Source organism: Pipra filicauda, unplaced genomic scaffold (assembly GCF_003945595.2).
Source record: "Pipra filicauda isolate LSUMZ 115617 unplaced genomic scaffold, ASM394559v2 scaffold91_size2508729_pilon, whole genome shotgun sequence".
NCBI classification, from domain to species: Eukaryota; Metazoa; Chordata; class Aves; order Passeriformes; family Pipridae; genus Pipra; species Pipra filicauda.
In genome coordinates this window covers 132,809-150,713 of record NW_024105109.1, presented here as the reverse complement: position 1 = coordinate 150,713, position 17,905 = coordinate 132,809, and the positions used below count along the sequence as shown (strand labels likewise).

The 17,905-nt window shown below is 38.3% G+C and overlaps 1 protein-coding gene across 1 annotated transcript in view; it reads right to left on the bottom strand.

Annotated features, from left to right (window-relative positions):
* Positions 1 to 10,892: 10,892 nt before the first annotated feature.
* Positions 10,893 to 17,905, bottom strand: part of RBMS3 (RNA binding motif single stranded interacting protein 3) — a 91,505-nt gene continuing 84,492 nt past the window's right edge. Inside the window, exon 8 of the mRNA XM_027733402.2 lies at positions 10,893 to 17,005. Within this exon, the coding sequence (XP_027589203.1) occupies positions 16,999 to 17,005 (7 nt within the window). The 3' untranslated portion in view covers positions 10,893 to 16,998. The remainder of the gene's footprint in view (positions 17,006 to 17,905) is intronic.

Here is a 17,905-nt window from a genome sequence, read left to right as displayed (position 1 = left end):
CAGCCCATATTGGAATTGTTGGATTGGAACAGCTGGATTGAAAAGATTTCAGATTTGGATTCCATGGAATAATCCTTCAGCAACTGGACTGCGTATAAGAATGACCATGCACCAGCTATTGCAGTTTAAAAGAAAGTGGTTACCTTACATTGTGCTAGAAAGTAAAAGTTTATAATATGCATTGTCTCTTTAATAATTTTATTTTAGATAGTACAGAGTGCCTGTACCATGAGAGTGTCAAATATAGAAGCATTATTTATAGCATGGTCTCAATGCAAGGTGTTGGTTGGTCTTGCTCCTCCTTCTGCCCTCTGTGGTAGGATAAGAGACAAGCAAAATGAGGTTTGTAGGTATCTAGCACTCAAAAGTCTTCACCAGCATATACATGTCTATGGCTACGTTCATATGCACATATATTTATACAAATATATATACACACATATGTATAGAGAGTGGCTATGGATTACAGTCTGTGGTGCCATCTGGTGGAAAGAAGTCAGCAGCAGCTTTACTGTTATCTTGAAAAAATACAAATGCAGGTATCCTTAAAATAAGGAAGGAATGAACGAATAAAACCCTCAAAGAAGGAACGTCTGATCCATATTATTTATGGAAGTCACAGTGTTCATGAAAAAACAATCAGTTTCAGTCTGCCTCAAAACCTAAAACTTCTTACCTTAACTGTCTCAGGCTGTCACACTCATTGATATGGATCAACAGTCATTAATGAACATTTAAAAGCTTAAATGGATAACGGAAAAATAGAAACACTCACAGAAATTTCTAACCATCTCCATTCCTGATTCTGTCTGAGGTAGAAGGGTTGGAGTCTTGCAGATTTAACGGAACAGCAAACATCTTCAATGTCTTCAATGTCTGCATCTCATAGTGAACCTTTTTATAGTGAGCAAGTCATGTTTATAGAGGCAGTCATGTTTTATTCGAAGAATGTGGACTGGCTTTCTCAAAATTCCCTTTCCGTTTTGAAGAAAAAGAAGTATAAATGGACTGGTTACTTTCTTAGATAAATCTCCTATCTTCAAGGACAGCACTCACATCAGAACAGACCAAGGCCTGGAGGAATCTGCTCAATATAAGTAAGGTCTAATTCTTCACTAGGTTATGCAAAATTTGGTCATTTGGAAATATTCTTCTATACAGAGTTAAGATATTGTGTATTCAGAGTTACACTGAGGACTAAGGATCAGGCATAACATTGTTAAGGCTTCCATGGCAGAAATAAATGCAGCAAAAACAGTTTTGCAGACAAACAAAAAAAGGTTGAAATGTTCATCAGCAAGAGTGGTGGCCTTTTATCATGTTCATATTCCTTTAAAAGTAGTTTGACCTATTTCAGCTTTCCTATTTTCAGATTAAGATCCTGAAATGAGTCAGTTAATGAAATAATGATCAGGGGTGTTTAAAAAAGGCTGCATAGTTTGTCAAATGTTCTATGTCTCACAAAGAAAACACTCTGGAAAGCAGAGATTTTAAGTACATAGGTGAATAAGCACAAATACATATCCATATGCCAGCTGATAATTAGTTTTTGCAGCTAAGGCAAATGTGCTACCTACACCTCTTTCTTAATTTTCTTTCTCCAGGTTCTCTTTTCCCCTTGCCCATTCAGTGGTTATCCATCACTTCCCCACTTAGTTCTCAGGCTCTCTCAAGGCCCCATCCACCTCCCTGACAGACATCAAACCCTCTGAAGAAAGCAGATGGAAAGGCAGTGGGGAAGAGAGGTGATATGACTAAATAAAATCCTATCCCTGCTGAGATAACATCCTAATCCAATGGCAGTCTTTCTTGATAAAGAAGGAGAAAAACCTTGGATAAGTTTTCAGGACTTGAGTTGGGGTTAAAACATCTTTAGAGCCACCAAATCAAATGTATTGCTTGCTTTCCAAAACTCAGCATTGTCAAAACGTAAAATTCACTCCAAAAAAAAAAAAAAAAAAGGAGTTAAAATGTATTATTTTTGTTTCTGCCATTGTCTTATTTCTGCAATTCTTGCTTTTTGCTTTAGTGTTCCTTTGTTTCTCATTGCTCATATTATGATGTCTGAATCATAGGCTGCTTCTTGTATCCAGTGAACTCAATAGAATAATTTGTATTGACTTTACTGGGTATAGAATTGGATTTACTGTCCATTGCTCTAATCTGTTAGATTACTTTCCTGCTATTTCTTTTCTATATGTAAATAAACAATGAATATAGGGCTGTTGTGCTTATTGGCTAATGTAGCTTGTTGGCTAACAAAGCTAAACAAAAGCAATGGCTATTTTGGGGAATAATTTTCACACACTTTTGAACAAAATATTTGCCATAGTTTTGACTGATTAGGATTTGTTAAAAAACAAACTTTGATTTCCTACTGAAATGAAACCATTTCCCAATAACTACAGATTCCCCTTTCTGCCTTCCTGTAGCTGAGATTTTTCCCCACCCCCATCTCTCACCAAATCCATTGGGAGAAAATTATCTTTTTTCTCCCAGTTTTTCTAACCAAATTCCTTGTTTTCTGTGCAAGCTCAGGAATAATTACTGACTGGGGGAGGGTTTCATTTGTAAAACAATTCAGCAAGTTCAGTGGTGAATGCCTGGAAGACCCTGTGATGTGCATTGTTACTGTGATTAATGACTCTTATTATTGATGCAGAACCATAAATTTATACAGGATCTGTCAAGAATAAATAAGAGAGCATTGTGTTCTGCTATAAAGAATTACAGCATGAAAATAGCAAAGATTTATAAAAAGCAAATCTTAACAGATAAACAAACACATAACCAAACTGTGAACATGCTAGTTCTCCCTTTGTAGCTCTTGGAATGTTGTCTTTTCTCTGTGATGGGAGGGGGACTGGGCTCTTAGTGGATATAAGAAAACCAGAACACAAAATTTGAATTTAACAAGGGAGCTGATTCATTTCCTCCTAAAACCTTGAAAAAGTCATTTGAAGACAATTTGTTTATGAACACACACTTAAACTGATGTCTGATTGAAGAAACTGACAGTAAATGGGATAGTGTCACAATTTTGGCAGAGCAGGAAAGAGTGCACCTTTTCAGCCTCAGGGATTTCTTTGCAGGTTATCAAAAGAAGCATTATCTCCTGCGGTTTCAAGGTGCTCTTTTCTCTGGGGTGCTGCTGCATGTCCTCACTCAACGATAAACTCTGTGCATAGGTACTGATGTAAACTTGGAGCGTGGAAAGCAGGAGCTGGTAGTGTCTGGTAATCTGGAAATTATTTAGGCAATCAACAGCCAAGAATATGCACTTTGGGAGTTGGTAGTATTTACCTTGTTTAGATATTCACCTCTGCCTAGGGCCAACAAAGGGGAGACAGTGTAATTTCACCTGGGGCCTTAAAAACTACCAGAGAGATACAGCAGAAAAAATCAGGGAATTGTGGATTCCATATTAAAGAAAACATACTCAAGCTCACTTTCACTGTTTTTTAGTTGCAAAAAGGTAGGAATGCCATCTGATTTTGTGCATAATAAAAAGTATCTCTGAAGTGTTTATGATGTTGTAAAACATAATATGGAAAAAGTAAGATCTAAACACTTGAGAAAACCTCCAGAGCATGTAACTGGATGTAGAAGTGAAATCTAATACCCTGAAAGAGTACAAAAATAACAAAATAAGTCACATATGAATGTTGTATTGACAACATATAAGGAAGGAATGGGATCAGATGTATTTCAAAGCTGAGGCAAGAGGGCACAGATAGCAGCATTTTTTCTCAGAACCTCAAAATCATAAGAATACCTTACATGATCACATGCATCACACTTTTTCTGACATCACCTCTGTCTTTCCTGTGTCCTCATACTATACTCAAAGGAATAATTTAGGCTCCTCTATACTTGATTCTTCTGGGCTGCTCTTGTTCCCTCTGTGGTTGTATTCCATGAGGTTTCCCATTCCCTGCAGTCTTCATCGCAGGGACTCCTTCAGCTGGCACCTTTCACACATTGCTTCTGGCTTCATTCTTAACACACCTCATAGATATTTCCATTGCTTTTTTAATTACTGAAAATGTGCCTGGGCAGTATCAGCTGACACTAGCTGGTTTCCTCTTTAATATCAATTGAAAAATGAGTTCCGTTTCTTGCTCCAAACATCACTTTCATGTCAGTTATTTCATGAGGCCCAGGAGAGTTTTACTAGAGTAGCCAGCTGCTGTGGGTGGAATCGTGCCGTGTTGGACCAAGCTCTGCTAGCACACACTCAGCTGTTACTGGTGTTCTGCATTTTGAGTGCTCAACACCTACAAGAACACCAAGTATTTTGAACAGACATGTGTTTGGTGGGAAGTGGAGGCACTGCTGCAGGGAGCTACTGTGCAGATAAAAGCAGTAATGAATTTTATTGCAAGGAAAGGAGCATCAGAGCTTCTTAAGTAAAGCTATGGGAGAGGACTGAGAAGGGATTTTTTTATTGCTCATTATAGTGAAAAGATTCCCCTGCTTAAGTCTTTCTGTGACCTCTGCACAGAGACCATTTTTCCTCTCTAGAGACTTGGACTGCCGTACTTTTTATTCTCTATAGACCACATCTCTCTGCTGTGTCTGTTGCACCAAATGGCACCTGCAGCCATTAAAAGTGAGGATGGAAAGAGCCTGAGTTTGCACTGGCATGCAGTGGGGTGGATCAAATGGACAGGCACATTTTATATGTATGTCTTTCTATTAAGCATTTTTTATTACTGAAAGTGTTGTAGAAAGAAAGAAACAGGTTGTCAGCTGTGCAATCTGCTTTTTCATTTGAGTTCTGAGGATGGGTTATGGTTTAAAGAAGGTTGAGGATAATGCCACATAGAGTCCCTATGGCATAAAAGTATGCCAGGTGTGTTTATACACATGTATATATACATTGATATCCACAGCATGATGCCTTTCCTAAATGGCATTTTATACACGGGCAGAAGCAAGTGGAACTTTGCAAAGGATGGATGGCAGACATCTTTCTTTCCTTTGGTCAGTACCTTAGTCTGCAAACAAACTTATCACACAAGTGTGAGTCTTCAAGAGTCTAATTATTTTTTAGTTCTTCTTTTTTAATTTAGGAAGTAAGTTATTTCAGGGTGCCTTTAGCCTCTACAGTAACTCAATTTATGGTTTTGTTTTGCTTTTTTGTTTTTTTTAAAGTTTTATTATTTTAAATTCAGTTGTCTTTCTTGGAAAAGAAAATTAACAAACTAAAATATGAATGCTATCTAGGAAGTCAAGAGAAACAAGTCTGAAATAGTCTCACTGCATTTCTGCTAAGGTCTATCGGCAGGTGTAGCTGTGCTGATGAAATGTCTGGCTACGTGTGCTGGGAGTGGGGGAAAGCAAGAGGTAGCTGAGGGATGAAAGGGACTGTGCTGATTTTTTTTTTTTTTGGTAAATAAATTATTTTGGATCACTGTAGAGATCACTACTGGAAAAAGTAATCCTGCTATAAAATTTTTCATCCCATGTTTCTGAGTCCTTGTTACTCACAAAGTAAAAGCTTGTTTGTGAGGACTACACAGTTTTCTGGGCCAGGTGTGGATGTCCTCCAATCTGACATTCAAGTTTCCTTGTTCCCTCACAGCCTGCGTGAACCTCAGCCATCCATCCTGCTTCAGTTCTTCCCCTTTTTAAGCAAAATTAATCAAAATTATTTGCTAATTCATTCATGAGGGTAGCTCATGCTCGCTGTTATCTCAACCTTCCTAAACTGTACCAACCTCTAAAGGAGAGGCAAAATGGGGCAGAGCCTCACTAGCCTGCAAAGCCTCTTCTGACTTAGGGAAGGTTCTTTCTTACCTCTTCTCTTTGGAAAGTTCATTTAGTTTTTCCCATTTTTGTTCAATTAGCTACAACATTTAATATTTCTACTCAACAGACAAACTGCTTCTCTCAGGTAAACAGTCTACATTACCATAATGAGCTTTGATGCTCAAGTTCCTACTTTTTAATGAGAATTCTTTCCAAGACTAATAAAAAATTATACGCTTTGGAAAGAAATAACCAAAGAATTCCCAGCAGAGAATCCAGTGTGGTTATAGCTTGGCGGTTGTGCCTCGGGTACCTTTTGAAGGTTTATTCTGGGTGCTGCGTAGACAAGTAATGGAAATCACCTCAGAAATTGGCATTGTCTACACTCTGTCTGCCAGAAAGGATGTGACATATGGTAGGGACAGATAAATGAGCTTGACGTGGATTGGGAGGAGAAGGAAGTTATAATAAAATAAACTATAATTTAGCTGAAGAGCAGAGGTTTTTGCTTTTGCAATTCCCTGATCCTGGGTCACCACAGCTGGAGGAAGTTTCTTGACAGCCCTTTTTTTTTTTTTTGGTTGAGAGGAGACACGAAGGACTTGTTCTCAGGACTTCCTGTCAAGAGGAGCTGGCTGCAAGAGCTGAAACATATTAGAGTAATAAACATATTTCACACAGCCAGGACTTGCAAATGGAAGCACTACTGCTGCAGCCCAGGGAATTCCTTGATGTGGAAGAAAACCTTCTTTGTCCAGGGGCCTCTCATGACTCTGTGCAGCGGCAGAGTCCTCACTAGAAGTACTGACATTGTTGCCAGTATGCAGTGAGCATGGGAAGGGTCATGTTCAAAGGGAAAGCAAGGAGAAAATGTCATTTGCAGAAAACACTTACAACGCAACCCCTGTCCCCAGGGCAAAAGACAAAAGAAGGGACAGTTTTATGACTAGCTCACTGCACAAGTCCTTAAACAAAAAAAGGTTCCCATCTAGCTTACATTCAGGTGAGGTACTCTTCTACAAAGACAGTTCAGTTGTCTTGTGTAGTAGAAACAACCCTGCTGTGAGCATCCTTTCTCAGATATCACTATAGACAACATTCATCACTACTCAGAGCACGCTCAAAGCTTTAGTACCTTTTAAAGGTCAGGCAGGCCCCTGACATAAGTCTTTTTGGACTGAAGGAGTATCTCATCCAAGCCATACAGGTCTGCATGGGGTGAATCATACACCTCAAGATGATTTTGGTGACAGCACTTGAACTGACTGAAACTACTGGTAACTATATTTTTCTAATCGGCAGTAGATGTTTCTTTTGGGCATGTTTTCTTCTCAGAAAAAAAAATGGGTCTTCTCCAAAAACTGGCATCTGCAAACAGCTCTTTACATCCCTGAGACCTCGTAGCACAGTCAATATATGAAAAGGCAAATGGATTTTGGAAAGCAGTCCTTGCACTCTGAGCTATAGCCAGCCATTGCTGTGAAAAGTAACCAGTAACACTAAAGCCCGCTGTACACAGCTGTGTCAGAGGGTCTAGCAGAAATCTGAATCACTGAATGGATTAAGCAGATCATTCTTCCTTCACCTCATAAGCCTAGCAGAACATGCCTTTTTTTCTTTGCGTGGCACCCGGAGACTGAGGCCACTGTGCTACTGTAATAAATATTCATCTGCTTATTTGGAAGCATGCATGGGACATAATACTGAAGAGACACAATTAAGAAACAGGGGAGAAACACTGCAAAGCTGAATTTTTTTTTTTTTGGTAGTAACTTTCTGTCCCTCTCAAGGACTCACCTCTACAGCAAGAAAGCCAGGTTCTCAGGGTGCTTGCTAAGAAGACAACCATTCACTGCTGGAACTTGCAGCACAAACAGAGAAAGGAAGCATTGGGTCACGTCTTCACTTCTCCTGGTGGCTTACTCAATTCTGTTCGCTGTGCAGTGATGTTAAGGCTCAGGTGAGCCGAGAGTTTAAGCGGTTCTGAACAAAGACACATGTATGTCTAGCTGTGCCACTGGCCACATACTGCACTTGAGAATGCACATACACAATTTTAATTCTGTTGACTGGCTGTGCAGGCCTCCCAGGTAAAAAAAAGAGAGTGTGAGGGAAGTTTTAAAGAACTGATTTCTCTATTGCTTTACTTTCCTCAAACAAACAACTTCCTCCTTTCTTTTCTTTAGCTAAGGATTGCTGTGCCTTGGTATCAGCTGAGGAGATCTATCTAACTCCCTGCTTCTGTCTCCTGCTCTGTACTAAAAAGGGATTCAGTGGCGGCAGAGCAACTTTGCATGTCACCAAGATTAACTAGAAAATAACCAGATCATGTGTGGAAAGCTCAGATGACCCTGCATTCCACTAACAGAGTATTTAATGAGACTGACATTGGGTAGAAGTTGCTCCACCTGAGGAAGAGAGCATCTTAGCCTCTTGCCGTGTGGTGTAGCACAACTGTTAAATGACTTCTGAGTGAAAAACATGGGACTCGATCCCATAGGAATTATGTTCAAGGAGCTCACACAATTTTCAGCTGGCTGTGTGTCAATGGCTGAATTCCACACGACACAGAATATACTGAGTGGTAAAAAATGGTGGAAATAAATCAAATAATAGGTGTAAATCGCGCTTTCTATCTTTTTCTCACACACTTCTTTTTTTCAGCAGCATTTCAATGCAGCAGAGCTTAGGGCCTCAGCTAGTCACACTATAAACATAAGCTCATTCAACTTTTAGCAACAGCTACATCAACTAAATCAACCTTCAATTCTTTCATTTAAAGCAGTGCATATATTCAGTAGATTATTTAGTCATAATTTATGTCTGTTCAAACAAGTTCAGTGATGTACTAGTGCAAAGCATTTGATAAAAGTGAGCATGCCTTTGGCAGAGGTCTATACATATAAATTTTTAAAAGGAAGGAAGTGGTTTTGTCACGGCATCTTTTCCCCAAAGTAGATAATTTCAGGAACATTGTAACATTGGTAAACAAACCTCTCCAACCATGTCTGTGTTTCTCCAAACTGACAGGCTCTGGGAGGGCTTAAGCAGAGAGATGCGTGTCTCCTGCCTGTCTCCCGATCTACACGACTGCCTTGTGTGCAGCAGCGGGCGGCTGCAGCTTGCCTGTCTGGATATGCTGGACAGCATGCTCCTGTTCACGCAGGCTTGCTATTTGCCCGGCAAAAATCATCTCCTGTTGCGTGCAGCCTCAGGACAGCTTCTGCTAGCCATTAATTATCACTGTGGCTTGTGCTCGGCTAAGTCAAATGAAGACTTTTGCCTTTTCGATATTCTGCTGAAGACCAGATTGACAAGAATGAGGCAAGGAGCTGAGGCACAGAGAAAGGCTACAGCAAGTTTACCAACAGGCAGGCAGACGCCTAGGTTTGGATCTTGGCTTGCTTGCTACTTTCAGTAACTTCTGCTGCAGTCCTCTCTGCTCCTGACTGTTCGCTTCTGTCTTTGCTGATCATTGCTGGCCCACTGAGACCTTGTCTCAATTTGCAGTCTTTGGTCATCTCAAATAACAAAAATAAAATTTATTTAAACCTGGTAATATAGAATCTTCCTCAGTTTACACTACACCAGCTACTGATTTGCTTTTTTCTCTTCCCCTCTGCCTGAAATCTCAGGGCGTGACAATCGAAGGACATGGCTTTCTCCACATAGGAGGTCATGGACTTCCATTCCAGATGCAGACTAGTGATAAACACAGTTGTCTCCCTCTGGAAGCAAAATACATCATACATTACCAAGGCCCATTTGTCCTTGTTATTTTAATCCTATAGTAAAGACAGGGGCCTTAGTCTTAAATACAATATCATTTACCAATTAACTTTTTTTTTTTTGGCACTGAAAGTGACACCAAGAGGAGTAGAATATAAAGCCTTCTTACCTGCACTTCTGTAGAAGATGATGCAAACCCTCCTTAGCCTGGTTCCACATGCACAGAGAGAGCCAACTGATAGACAAAAAAAACTACTACCATTGCAACTGTTATTAATATCCTCATTAGTAGACCTTGAAGTGGAATGATCTTTGAAATGGAGCAATCCTGGCAGTGACAAAGCTGAACCTGACACCAGAACTTCAGGTATAAACCACCTTTGCACCACCCGTGTTGGTGGAACAAAGTGTCCCACTTTCTGCTGATCTTCCCAGGCTCCTCAGCTACTACTCAGAGTGCCAGGTAGGCTGGAGCTTCAGCCTCCTACCTTCCTCCTTTTCTCACCATCCTCAAGGCCAGCAGCAATGGACATTTCAGCATAGGTGCAGTTGAAAAAACCTGTCACCTACTTCCTCATCCCATTCCTCCATCTTCTAAAGACTTTTTTGGTCTTTCCAGATTGAGCTGAACGGGAGTTAGAAGCTCACCAATGCATATATCACTGGGCAAAGAGAAGGAAAAGGAAAGTGTGCAGGCAACCACAGAAAACATGTTTAGGGCTTAAAGAGACAGGCACTTCCCTGGTAGGTAAAAAAGGAGCACCCAGTGATTTCCAACCTGTGAATAAAGCTCTTAGGCGGGGAGGAGAGTTACTGGACCCTTTCATCCCACCCTTGCCTTTGCCAGAGAAACAGTTTTCATGGGAAGAAATGCACATGGCAACAAGAGAGCCGCTGAGGGAAGCAGCCATGGGGAATGCGCCAAATAGCTTTCTTGTTCCCTGTGAGATATGGCTGAGGAGGCAATTTACTTTCCAGTTTCCTTTCAAGATGAAGTATGGCTTGCACTACCACTGCTTAGGCTGTACTTATTCCGTAAATAAAGATTTTCTGTCTTCCATGTGGCAAAAGTCACTCTTTAAAATAAGCCTCAGAACCAGAGGCAATGTTCTTTTAGCAGGTGCACTGCTGAGAGCCTGGACAACACATACCCATCAGCACTAAATATTCAGTCTTGGTGTGAGAAAAACTTTCTCCTGCATTTCACCTCAAAGCACATGGGTGGTTGTGCTGCTGATGGGCCAACAGAGCTTACTTGTCTCTCTGATTCTTTCCTTCCATTTGGTGAAGATACAGAGGCAGAGGACTTTGCCGCAAAGCCTTTCTGCTCCCACTGTTCTCAGCACAGAGCCACAGCCTTGGGAAGCCTCTGCAGAAAGGTGTCACAAGAACACAGAGTCACCCAGCTCTTTTCTTTCTTTATTTTTTTATTGAAAGCTTCATCAAAGAAAACAGAAGTTTAAACCTAACATCCACTGATCTACAGAAAGCCCCAGGAGTGGGAAAATGGCAGCTATTTAGGATTGTGTTACAAATGGAAAACATAAAAAAAAAAAAATCATAGCAGTACAGATCTTTCAAAGACATTCTGAGACATCAGCACACAGATGCCCATATAAATAAGATTCATAATTTAATGTATCGCAGAGGTTCTGTGTTCTACATTTTGGCTACAGTGAGGTCTGTAAGGGTTTTTAAGAACCTCTGCCCCATTTTTGTGATGCATGTTTTCTTGATAGGAAGTTCATCTGCTTTCAAAGCTGTTTTGATTTTTCATACAGATAGAATCTGTTCATTCTCCTTTAAAAAGCAGAACAACTAAAAATTCCTAAATGAATTCTGTTCACTTCCTGGTTTTACATAAAATTGTTTTGCCTCTAAAAGATAGTAGAATTTTCTTCCACTCTGTAATACAGCATATTTAATAATACTTTAATTACATAAACATCATGTTCTCTTCTCTAGGCTGTATTTTTGGGCTTTTAAAAATATAACTGACTGTAAATTTCACCAAATTCATAAAATTATTATCCAAGAGAAAGACACTTAAAGGCAGAAAATTAATGTTGGGCAGATACTCTCTTAAGGACAACAGATCCAGATCTTGGAAGGTGCTTACACCTTGCAGGCTTTCGACCTGCAAGGAAAAATGGATTTGTGAACCTGTCAAAGGCTGACATTTTTCACTTCATTATGCATTTTTATTAAGGTAAAGGAACTCAGCTGTCACTGTTGGGGAATTAACAACTGAACTGAACAACTGAAATAAACACAAGAATTTTTTCTTATCATGGAAAACTGAACCAACACTGGGATTCATTTCTTTTACAGCTTTACTCTCATAATTTTCTGTTCAATATTAACAAAGAGCATGTTAATAAAGGGGAGAAGAAAGGGTCTCTTCTGCCTGCTTTGAGGCACAAAGGTGAATAAATCTCTGGAGTACATACAGCGCTCTAGCCTATCTGGGGGACAGGAGCAATATAGAAAAACTCGGTGCTCTTTTTGAGAAGAAAATAACTCTCCTTACACTGCATCTTTGCTGCTTCTGAGATTCTAGAAATCTGCTCCACTGAAGGGGAGAAGTCTGCTGCTCACTCAGCCCTCCTTCTGAGAAAGTGTGTGTGCATGACTGAGTGTATGCGTATTAGAAATGAAAGGAGTCTTTGTTACTGGAGTCAATTGTCATTAAACAGAATAGACTAATGCATCAAACTTCAGCATTTTTGTTGTTTTCTGTTTTGCGTTTCCATCACACCGTGACTGTTTTCTTAGTTCATGTGGGCTACCGAGAAAGACCAGGAAAATCCCTTACCCTAGGGCACTTCGTTTATATCCAGACCAATTTCATGTTAAATAAAGTTTTGAAAGGAAATGTTGACCATGCGTGTATCAAACATTACTATCTTCAACTACCACATTTGGTCTCATCACTAAAAATGGATTGATTCATTACTTTAAGCACATTATCACTCTTTAGCATGACTCTGCTATAGGTGGAGTTAAGCAAGTCTGCCTAAACCTGTTTTGCTCATGTCAACCTCAGCATTAAAATGAAGTGGCATGAGGAGCACCATCAAGCTTAAAATCATGAAGTGTGGCAATTCGTTAAACACTTAGTATCAGTCCCATCCTTCAGTACCATAAACAACATAATATAGATCCAAATACTATGACATATTAAAAATAAACTTTATTACAATGCAGGCTTCCTCAAATTTGCTGAGTTTTGGTACACATACATACATAAATAATACCCTTCATTTGATTTTTACTTGTGTAAAAATCCATTCGAATGCTACAGCCCAATTGCCCACTTAAAGTTTAAGCCCTCACTTCTCTAATGACCAGCCTTTATCTTCCACATTTGGGCATGCATCCATAGCAGAAGATGATACAGTGTGATGCAGTTGCTCTCAAATATGCCTCATTCTGCATTACAGTGGATTTCTTGACCAACACAACCAAGGCAGTCTCTTGGTAAACAGAACTATACAGGTTAGCACAGGCTAAGGACATTTCAAGAATCTGTTTCACTGGAAGGCAATAAGAGGACATTCACAATTTGAGGCCTGACTGTCACAGGTGAAAAGTGCTTACAAAACCAGCAGTAGAGCCAGATAGGAAGAAGAGTCCCTCTGCAATCTCAGTGGGAACAGTAAGATTTTTCAGTGCCCTGATCTACACTTGGGTCAGCACCTGCGAGTATAATACTCTCTTCAGTTCCAATGTCTTTTTTTTTTTTTTCCTCAATGTTCAATGACAAGCCCAGGTATTCAGAAATTTCTAGCCATAATTCATAATTTTCTGACACCCCTTCTGTGTTTAACTTATAAGGTAAAAACAAAATTACCAAACCCAAACATCCAGATTTGATTATTTACAAGAATTGAGGTGTGATGGAAAGTACATATGCAGTTCAGCTTATGGATTGATGTTACTTCTAGACCTCTGGGCCAGGCACCATTGCTTTAGACATCTAGAGTTGTTTCTGCAATCTTTCAGGAACTCTCCTGATATTTAAAGCTAAGTTGGCAAGACAGACATAGATAGTGACTTTACAAACTCAGGTCTTAAAAAAAAAAAAAGAAAAAAAGAAAAACAGAACCTTTACCAGATAATAACAATCAACCTTGAAAAAAATCATATTAGCCAGAACATAAAGAAAACCAGTTCTAGATTTCAGAGGCCACCAAATATTCCTCTCCTATGACAACATCCATGCAGCATGTTGCTATTTCACTGTTCACTTTTATCTCATTTTTAACTTTTAGAAATAAGTTACCACCTTCTGAGCATTTTTTATGTTCTAATTAAGCTTTTTTCTTACCTTATGATCTATGACTGTTTATACTCAAGGCTCACAGTGTTTATAATTCATAGACTTTCAGACCACTTCACTGTTTTTTTTTGGGATCAGTAACAAGATGAATTGCATTTAAGGGATCCATTTTCTTTCCTCTTCTTCTTCCTCTGCTTCTTTGCTTGTTTCTTTTGATTTCAAACACCATTGAACATTATAGCATGGAAAAAAAGGGGAACAATTCTAATACAGAATGCACTTGAAACACTTTAAAAGTGACAGGCACTATGATATCATGTTGCCTGTCTGGCTTAATAAAAAACACTGAGATTGTTTAACTTCACTGAAAAAAATAAGAAAAATGTTTCTGAATGTATAAATAAAGCAGCAGAGTTCTGAATAGAAACAAGAAGGTACCTCAGCATATTCATCAGCCACATGGTAGCTACCTTGTAGCCTCATTGTTGATAGTAAATGAGACTTTTTTTGTGTCACATTAGAACTAACACAGAAATAAATGTGTTTATTTCATATATAACTGACTTGTGCCGGGGATTATCTCCACTTGTACAAATAACTCGGAGAGAGACAGAAAGAGAGTACGTGTAGAAAGGAAGAAAATAAGGCTAGATCGATTTTTTCCCTCCTACGCCCTCCAAAGAAAGAGGGAACCTTTATCCAAGGACAAAATTCAAGTGCCACTATTAAAAAGCAACAAGTAATGAGACAGCATATGAAACAGAAAGAGAGGGTTTTTTTTTTTCTGAATTGAAAACATGTTGTGGATGATGTTGTTGTTTTACTTTGGCATCATCTGGTTTTCAGAAGTGCTGAATATCAACTACTATTCTGGAGAAAGCAGTTTTACTACTTCTGAAAATCAGGCCCTCTTCCTATGCTGAACTCCCATTTCTCTCTTTTCTATGTTGCATATCTAGCAGCATTTATTTGGGAAACCCCCTCCCCCCTCCTCCTATGTTAAAAAATACGATCTTCTTTTATCAATTTAAAAAAATAATTGTGTTCTTTTCCCCAAAAAATTCAGGTTGGGGAAACACAGACCTCTTTTTAGGATTGGGCAGCTGAATCAGATTGATCCAATACATATGTTTTAATTTCATTATTTTTAATGGATACCCTGTGTCTAATCCACCACAAGAAACGTGATGAACCCTCCCCTCTCTTCTGGATGGAGGAAAGTTTAAAAATGTTTGGTTTAATTTTGACACATAGATATGTGTGCATGTATGTATATACTGAAATGCTGCTTCTCTTCTGCCTCCTTAAGGAAAAAAATCATCTTTTGACTTGCTTCTCACCTTTTCCATTTGTTTGTTTGGAGAAACTAAGGACCATAATCAAGATTACTCTACGGAAAATAACAGTCATTCGTAAAACAGGTTTTGGTGGATTAAATTTAGTGTCTTTTTTTTGTTTTTAGGCCTAATCATACTAATTAGTGATTGTCAGCCAACATATTAAGACAACAGAAATCATAGCAGAGAAGAATAAATTTTAACTCTTGCCTGCATGACAATACTACGTCGTTTCCAAAATGTCTGCTTGTATGGGAGAGCTAAAATGAGAAGAAAGATCAAGTTTGCTTTCTCCTGCATCTACCTGGCAACTCAAATGCAACACTGAAAAATAAATGCAGAATTAAGGTGGCTATGCATGCTGGACGATGACAAAGACTGAGGTGAAGAAATGAATCTGCGGTATGTCGGAATTCAGAAGGAAGACTGTTGTTTCAGTAGAAATACCAAAGATCAGGCAATTAAAGATAAAACCTCATCAAAATTAAAGCCCGCCTGGACAGATTAGTTGGTAACCCAATCCCCTTGCTTTGGGATAGTCTCCAAAGCACATCATCAAAAAGCTTCTAATACCAACTACTCTGAAATTTCCACTATAAACATATGCAGTATGTAAAACACCAGTGGAAGATAGTTTAAACAAACGAGAAAGTAAGAACTGGTCCGGCCATGTAGGTCAAATAAAGATAAAAAAAGAAAAAACCCTCTATCTTCTGGACTGCGTTAGGGTGTCACTTCATCTTTGGTATAAAATAGGCCATCCATAGGCTGCATTTGTTCACAACTAGGAAAGACTACAGAAATTGTCAACAATTTCTTCTATCTATTGCTTTTTTTGCACTTTTTTTGACCATAAGCTCCTATCTACTTAAGTTTTTTTTAATGCTCTTAAGCTAGGTTTTTGCAATGTGACAAGCAAAGCAGACTAAAAACTTCTTAAAGCTCATAAAAAAGACTGCAGATAAAAAGCACTAATGCTTTTGCTAGCGATCACGCTTTGTAAATAAAAAAATCTGCATTCTGCAAGAAAAAAACCCTGCATTCTCTATAATGCAGCAAGTTTTTTTCTCAATTCAATAACTTTACTGTAAAATGCTTTAGCCTTCTAGAATTCTTTTTTCTGTCAACAATTAAGACAAAGTTCATAAAAGTCCCAGCATTTTTCCAATCCTTTCAGTTGCCACAGTTCCTTTATCATCAACTTTTCTTCAAAAGAAGAAAATCATTTTCTTTTAAACTGTACAGTTTATTTTTTGTTCACCCCAAAAACTCAGTCTATTAAACTTCTGCACCAGCACCGGTGTGAGCAGTTTCAATTCATTCTCGGGTTTTCTAACAAGACGTTGACAGCTTGCCTTGAGAGCCTTTGACGTCCTTAAAATTAAGGCAATTAAGATTCAAGATAAACCTTACCTAAACATTTTTTTAAAAAAACCCAAAAAACAAAAAACCAAAAAACACTCTAGATTTAAAACAAGAAGAAAAAGAAAATGAGAGAAAAAGAGTAGCTTAATTTTTGAGGAAGACAATTGGTTTTCATCGCAACTTGCTCCCTCTTGACATCATCAGTTTTTCTGTTTTAAAAAAAAAAAAAATCTAGCTACGCCTCCAGGTAAATTCTGAATTCAAATGTTCGTCCAGATGAAATGTCAACCCAGCATTTTTCCTCTGGGCTTTTTCCTTTAGTTGAAAAAAAAAATATAGCAAAAATAAAATTGTCAGACTACATGACAGAACCATTTGCACAGCACATAAAAACACTGTTTTGTTTTCATTGGGAAAGGTAGAAAAAAAAAGCATTCATTTGACGCCTGTGCAAACTGGAAGCCAACTTCTTGTTCAGTGAAGTTTCTCCATTCAAGGCAAAGATTTCAGACCGACATTCTTCAGTCCTGTTTATTGTCTGTAAAAACAATTGAATTAAAGTGGTCATTAAGTCAAAATAACTTTGAAATAGGCTTCTCTCCTTTTTTTCCACCCAATTCACTTTAAAAGTAATCCAAGCTAAACTAACTTCGCAGCTGTTTAAATATGATACCACCAATAAGCTGAAAATAGTCAGGCAAAAATAGGGAATTCCTGCTTTGGGGACATTAACACATTCTAAGCAGATGAATTTATTCTTGTTAATGCTATGCTTAATAGGCAGACTAACTATACTGAAATGAAATGAATACATGTAAATCTTTCAAAAGTAATTCAATAAGAGGGTGAATATTTTCATAATAATTAGTGCTGCTATTTATTTTGGATACTAATAATGAAATGAAGGATAAAATTACAATAAAAGGATACATCCAATTTGCTAGAAAGAACACATTTTCTGATGGCAAGAACAATTAGACTGTGGAGCAGTCTGCTTAATGAGCCAGTTATGGCTAACTTAGTAGAAACATGCAAGATAATATGAATTAGAAAAATATATTTTTTGATCATACAGTGTTAAATCTTTCTAAATTTAGCACAGGGAATAAGCAAAACTATAGACCTTTTTCTTACGGAAGATAACTCTCATTTTCTGTCTTTGAGGTTTCATGTCATTTAAAGATATGTCACATCAAACTTATCTTAACAAGACCGTGAGATCTTTGGGGAGATGTAGAACCTATGTATAAATGCTGTTCCATGTCTAGGGCTATCAGTAAGGATCAGCTGTTTTTTTTCCTACAGTCCTCAAAACTTACATGGAAAAAATCCTTTTCTGACCAAAGCTCAACAAAAGAAAATCCAATATCTTTCCTTTTGCATGCATTAACACATTTGCCCTTGTAGTTTAAAATTAGTTTTTAAATTATGAGTTAAA